This window comes from Oculina patagonica, chromosome 12, assembly GCF_052425735.1.
Source record: "Oculina patagonica isolate OP01 chromosome 12, crgOcupat, whole genome shotgun sequence".
Classification (NCBI taxonomy): Eukaryota; Metazoa; Cnidaria; class Anthozoa; order Scleractinia; family Oculinidae; genus Oculina; species Oculina patagonica.
Genome location: NC_135769.1, coordinates 13,483,765 through 13,490,493, shown reverse-complemented (window position 1 = coordinate 13,490,493; position 6,729 = coordinate 13,483,765). Strand labels below are relative to the sequence as shown.

Below are 6,729 nucleotides of genomic sequence, written 5' to 3'. Positions count from 1 at the left end.
TAAACAAAGAGCAGCAACTTTAATACTTTACAAGACTTTTAACTATGTACAATAACAACAAAAAGTGCACTAATTACTTTGTACAAGTTTATAATTATATTCAAGTCTATATGACTTTTTTAAGGGATATCTGTTGATTTAGTTGAGGAGTGTCCTCGCACATGCTTGGTCAAGTAACAAGATTGTCTAAAACACTTCAGACAGTGTGGACATTGAAAGGGTCTCTCTCCTGTGTGTGTCCGTACATGAATTTTAAGATGGCTTGACTGACCAAACTTCTTTGGGCAATGTGGACACTGGAAAGGTTTCTCGCCAGTATGTGTTCTCATATGCGTGCTTAGAGCTGACGAATGAGAAAACACTTTGGTGCAAAAGCGACATTGAAATGGCTTTTCACCATTGTGAATGCGCAGGTGCAAAGTCAGGTGACTTGATTGTCCAAACGTCTTGGGACACTTGGGGCAGTGATATGGCTTCTCACCGGTATGCACACGCATGTGAGTGGTCAGGTGACTTGATTGACTGAAACACTTCTGGCAGTATGAACATTCAAATGGCTTCTCTCCTGTGTGAGTTCTGAGGTGTGTGGTGAGAGACGTGGAAGATGAATATTCCTTTGAACATATTGGGCACTTTAGTGGATCGATTTCTGGATGGCTGCGAAGGTGTGACGCAAATTTATTTGGACAGAAAAACTGTTCATTGCACTGGGGACACTTCAGTATCTGCTGCTGGTCTACATCCCCTTTGGATACATTGTTCGACATCTGTACGTTATCCAAGTGACAATCTAGAGCAGAAGGGGACAATATCAGACAAAACATGCCACTGATGACAAAACTAACTACAACCATGGTCACAAGTATTGGAAAAAAATATTCACACACATTTTGCCCCTCCCCACCTCTATGCAATGTTAACAAAACAAAAATAACCGGTATGCAATGCATACTAAGGCGAGGACGTTCCAGTAAAGCAAGTCAGTATGTTAAAAATTCCAGACAAAGAACTGAGAAGAGACCTTTCGGGCTTCGTTTTTTTGTTGTCCTATTTCAGACTGTGACATGACTCTTGAGAATCACTCCTTTCAAATTCAGAAAAATTCTGTTGGTATTCAGATAGTTAAAAACAAGTTCTCTGGGGAGCATCATGTGATTTTGAAATGGGCAATTTACACTGACAAAGCCAAAAATGTCTATTGAGTGAAAATGCGAGTCCAAAAATGTGTGATTTACAGCAAGGAGCCAAATTGTGACCACTTTTAATTAATTCACATTCTTTCGTGCAAGGAAAATTGTGAATACATTAAAGTGGACACCCTTGGGCTCCTCACTGTAAGTCGAAAGTTGAGACACTGAGACATTGGCTATAAAAGGGAGGGAAATGGGTTTGTCAGGTACGGTTTTCAGTACATTGTTTCCGGTGGTGTTTTTAGTTGTGCATTCCAAGGAAAGGTTAGTTTCTAACCAATGTTACTGTAGTTAATAAAAGGAAAATTGTAAGCTGCTTTGATCACAAAATTGGCACGATTTAATTCGTACAACTCTAATAAGATGTCTTTTATCACGACTTTACAATGGAAGGCAACATATTTTGTAACTTTACTAGACAGCGAGGAAACTTCCACAATTTTGGCAGGAATAAAATGTCTTGAAATAATATATCTAATTGCCACTTATTTAATGTGGCTAAGTTGTCTGCACTGACTGTACAATTTGTAATGTAAATTTTGTGCAGTAAGTCCAAAAACTTAATATCATTTAGAGGTAAAACACGCAGTGCAAGGAAGTACAAGTTTCCAGGAAGTAAATTTGATATAGTATCTTGATTTATTCTTGTTAAATTTAATGGGGCTGAAGTGTTTGCACTTTCTGTACAATTTGTGATGCAAGTAGTCAATAAGTCCAACATCTTGATACAGTACATGTGGAGTAGAGTTGATACAGTGGTTTGCCAGTGTGAATTTGAATTGAGGATCTTTCAGTAGCAAATCCAGAGATGTTTAACATTATTTTTTTAACTTAGGTGTTATTGCTACTGGTTTTCGCTGTGTTTTGTTTTAATATATCTCATTCATTGAGGATTGGGCTTTCTATATATTGCATAGAGGCAGAATAGAGGCCAATAACCAGTTCCACGTCATGCAATAGCCACATTCACACATTCATCTGCTTCTTGAAAAGTACAGATTAAAATATTGAGCATAGGACAAAAAAGTGTCAGTGGATTCTTTGAAAACTGTATTTTGGATGTTTTCTTTGTTTTTTAATCTTCTTAAAAAAAAAAGAAAGAATAAGTAATTTTTATTTACACTTTATATATCTCTTTTTGGTATATATTGTTCAAACAATACTCTTGAATAAATTGAATATTCTTAGTGGCTGATCTCCCTTAATATTTTAAGTTGGGTGGCCCTTAAACAGCAAAAAAAAATCTAGCAGAATTCCTTTTAAAATCGATTTGCAACTTTACCTATCATATAATGGTATCTCATCGCATAAAAAATAATTATTTTCTTTCTTATTTTCTGCCCACACAGCTGACTCCCAGCCTAATTATCGGTGTGTCGATAAGGTTTTTGTGTACTATATTTCTATGTGGCGCAAAAAAATCAGCTACTAATCTTACTTGAGTCAAGGCTTCTGGCTGCGAAAAGTCTCAACGCGACCGAACAATCAAGATGGCGGACGAACAAATCCCAAGCCATATTCTTCTCCCCTCGGTTGTTTACCATTTTCGCTTCATAACATAAGGCTCGAGACTAACGTCCTCGCCTAAAAACATTCATCTAACACATAAGAGCATCCTACTATTTGCCAACATTGAAAGGGGAAACGGGGGTACTGACAGGTATTTAACAGTAGCTACGGTCATGACCTCAATCTGCATGTTCAGTTCTTCAAACTTATGCAACGTAATTCTGTATAACCTGCGACCAGGTGGTGGTATATTTTTCCAGTCTTCCTGACAACTTTACTTTTGTCTTGGGCTGTTGGTCGGTCATTCAGTCGGTTGGTTGGTTAGCATACTGACTATGATGTACAATATTCATGATCACTTCATGCCAGCCACGACCCGACATTACTGGGATGAAATGGCTAGTGCAAATGTGCGTTCTTTATAAGTGAGGGTTGGTTTTAACTTCAACCTATTACACAACTGGAAGAAAAAACCTTTGCAAAGTTTGATGGCAAAATTGTTTTATACCGCTGCTATTCTAACACAATGGCTCATATAGTGAATGTGCCAAGATTGCTCACATGTATATTCCTTACTGGTGTTATATGAGCCAGCTTAAAAAAGGCTAAGACATTTTTATGATACAAAGAACAAAGAACAATACAGGTAGCTAAAAGGTCAATGTTTCTCAACTCCTTGCTAGACTTGTCAGGAGGCAGTGTGGCCTAGAGGTTGGGGCACTGGACTTGTAATCCGGAGGTCCCAGGTCCAAGTCCTTCTCTCTGCCACTAGATGGATATGTGTTCGGTGGCCCTGAATTTAACTCCTCCATCCTTTGAAAATAGCCAACTGGTCAGCCTTCTGCCAGCTGGGATTTTTAACAAGTTTCTGTTTCTCTTTGATTTGCGATATTTTCCCCCTCAGATTTTGTGCCAGGGCATGAAGAGCAACTTTGTGGAAATGCCACTATAAATTCCCATTATTTTTATTATAATTATTATTTTATTTATTTATTCTGTAGCCCCACTAAAAATAGAACTTACCTGCTGGCTGTGGAATGCTGACAGCTCCACTCTCAACACAATGAATACGAGCAGTTTTCTAAAATGAAAAAAAAAAAAAAAATCATACAGGCTGAGACTTCAACAACATACATTTGTAAGAACATTTCTGGGTCAACTTCATGTTAGCACTGATTAAATGTTAGATATCCCAAACATTAACATAACCCCCCACACCCATTTAAAGGTACTTTTATAATAAGCACTCCCTATTAGCATAACAGCCCCCTATCCCATCTTTCCAAAATTAGTGCTTAATGTACCCAGTTTAGTTTAGTTAAAAAAAAAAGAAAAAAAAGATTTCGTTTGTTACCTTAGTTTAGAGTCAAATAAATCAATTTTAATCAACTTTACAGCTGTGTATTTTGAGCATTCAGTGATGCCAAGATAAATTCCCTCTACCATCGGTAAAGTAAGCACCATGCTGCAAATAAGTGCCTTGTATGCAATAACTGTCCTTCCTTGAGCTGCTAACAATTCCCCAGGAGCTAAATGAATTTTTATGGTTAGTGGACAAAAAGTGCTGGTTATAATTAAGAGATTCACATACCAGAACCTTGATGTTTTGCTCAGTTTGTAATGTATCATTCTCAGTAGTGATTTATATACAATTATGTACTCGTTTGTTGGTTAAATGATTTGCTAGGGCTTTAGGCTTTTAGGATGATTTTCCTGAAACTAGGCATAGTTCCAGATAGGTTTTTTTAGACAAGTGGCAACAGGTCAAATTCCCACTACTGCTACCAAATAATTAAAAGTGTTTTTTATTAATTTGTTGGGTCAGGTATCTGGAACACTGCAAGGCAATACTGAAAGTCCAACTGTGCTTCCCTAAAACCAGAACCTACAGTAACCGGTGGCACCTCCACATAACGGCCTCCTCTCAACAACAACCAGGTTTTTCATTCCATATGCACACCAATCCCTTCACTTACTCTTCTCTACACCTCCCTCAATGGCCACCCCCCTCTGGGACAGCCATGTCCCTGTATTCAAAACTGAAGTCCTTTTAATTGTGACATAATTTATCTTGAACAAGAGTCCGAGTCATTCCCACTGACAGCTACTTACACATTCTGCTAAGATATCCACAGTTACTTCACGCTCTTGATGGTTGAATAGTTCAACATCATCATTGGACTGCTTTTCACAGTGTGAATAGTGCTCTCTTTCTTCTTTAATGCCATTCGTAATAACACAACTGCTAGTAGAACTGAGTTGAGTTTGTGAAGGGTGTGGTACATGTGCATTTGTGTGTGAGCCAGATGACAACGCACCTTGGACATCCTTCTCACAACTAGGCTGTAGCCTGCTGGCTTGTGAGGGTTGGTCTAATTTCCTTGAGTGAAAATCTGTATCTACATTTTGACTGTCTTCCTGCAGAAAGAACTTAACTACATGAGCAGAGTGTATCAGATTAAGACATCAAATTATGTTCTCAGTGGTGGATCCAGACCTTCGTGTTCTTTATGTACTGTAAGTGGGCCCCTGATTAACCAGACCCTGGAATCTGCCATTTGGGCCAGGGATGTAGTTAAGAAAACACTAAGCCAGCTCATCAACAAGCCCAGCTGGCATTTCTGGCCTTGGCAGCTCTAAAAGTTTACCTAAGTCTTTGTTTTCATGTGAAATTTCAGCCGGATTTGAGATCTATTTCAGCTGGTTAAATTAGCCGACAGCCGGCCCTTAGCGACATCCCTGTTGGGCCTCAGTTTGGCCTAAAATTAAGGTGGGCAGGGCCCCAGGTCCCTCCCCTAGATCTATCACTAGCTCTTACCAGTAAAACAGTTACGGTGATTTTCTCCATTGAAGTGCTATAGGTAAACTTCATGTACATCAATTGTGTATTTTCTTTCTAATGTGCTTTTTTTCTTAACTGGAGGGAAGTGGGGGTTGAATACATGTACATAAACAAAGAATGAAATAAACACAACAAACCTTGTTCAGTTGATGTTTCCATTTACATTCTCCTGTGACTGGATTGATGTAATAAAGAATCTTTCCTGACTTTGTTGTATGAAGTATCCATTCTGTGGCATCCATGTTACACAGTTTCTAACTTTTACAATAGCTTTATTTCTTCTGCCTGCAAAACAGGTATCAGAAGACTCAACTGCAATGGAATTATTACAAAAACATTGAAAAAGTTGCATGCCAAACAATAACACATCCAAATTGCATGTAGGTTTAGATTATGACTCCCTCAAATAACTTCCATTTTTAATGATCCCATTGTTTAAGATGATTTGGTGAGAAAAAAAAAAAAAAAAAAAAAAAAAAATATCGATTATTATTGATTGGTTGAACCAATCAATAATAATCTAAGGATTATTATTGATTGCAATCAATGATTGATTTTCATTGATTGATATCACCGGGCATACTGCACATAAAAGTAATGTAAATGTACTTGTGTAAATTGCTTGCACCAGAAAATATAATGTTAAGGTACTGGTATAACTGTATTGAACTGAAGGCAATAATTAAGTTCTTATAGCACGGAAATTTCATGTAACTGCCTTAGAGCCAAACTTGAGTGAAATGGTTTATGACATTTGTTAGTAAATCGATTGGATTTTATACTTTTTGGTTAAAAAAGACTGAATTACTTTGAAAGAAACTTGGTTTTAACAGTTTCTTATTTGTTCTGTCGCTATTGTACAATGTAATTTTGGGGTTGAGGATTCGTTTTGCTGACCAGTTCCGTTGTAGAAAGGTTTCAATGGAGGATCGACAGAATAAGTTAATATGTACTGCTTGGAAATTAACAAACTCAATATCCTTTTACCTACCCATATACAATAATAATATCGCACCAAGACTTCGATACAAAAGATCCAAATGTTATCTTCTTTCCACAGATGGCGTCTTCTTCTACTAACCTTCTACAGACAGCGGGAAATCCTAACATTTTTTACATGTAATGGGTTTCTCGTCTGTTTTCTCCATTGTTGATGAGGTTGATGACTGTTCTGACGTCTTGAGCCCG

General features: G+C 37.6%; 1 protein-coding gene across 3 annotated transcripts; it reads right to left on the bottom strand.

Annotated features, from left to right (window-relative positions):
* Window positions 1-6,719, bottom strand: LOC144632701 (uncharacterized). 3 transcript variants are annotated; one of them, XM_078491409.1, is made up of 5 exons: window positions 6,533-6,719; window positions 5,679-5,853; window positions 4,812-5,117; window positions 3,723-3,780; window positions 1-790 (listed from the first exon to the last, which is right to left on the bottom strand). In XM_078491409.1, exons 2-5 carry the CDS (start codon window positions 5,781-5,783, stop codon window positions 120-122), a joined length of 1,140 nt encoding a protein of 379 aa, XP_078347535.1. In that variant the 5' UTR covers window positions 5,784-5,853; window positions 6,533-6,719; the 3' UTR covers window positions 1-119. The 3 variants fall into 3 exon arrangements, with proteins under 3 accessions (XP_078347535.1, XP_078347534.1, XP_078347536.1); XM_078491408.1 differs by having other exon boundaries at window positions 5,679-5,826; XM_078491410.1 differs by having other exon boundaries at window positions 5,679-5,826; window positions 6,623-6,715.
* Between the last annotated feature and the right edge of the window lie 10 nt (window positions 6,720-6,729).

Bases quoted from the DNA above. Each gene is read 5' to 3' on its own strand.
- LOC144632701 (XM_078491409.1), bottom strand. From the start codon at position 5,783: ATGGATGCCACAGAATGGATACTTCATACAACAAAGTCAGGAAAGATT. The intron at 3,781-4,811 runs GTAAGTAGCTGT...TTTTCATTTTAG, and splicing joins TGGATATCTTAGCAGAATGT to AAAACTGCTCGTATTCATTG. The intron at 791-3,722 runs GTAAGTTCTATT...CTTCTGCTCTAG, and splicing joins CAGCATTCCACAGCCAGCAG to ATTGTCACTTGGATAACGTA.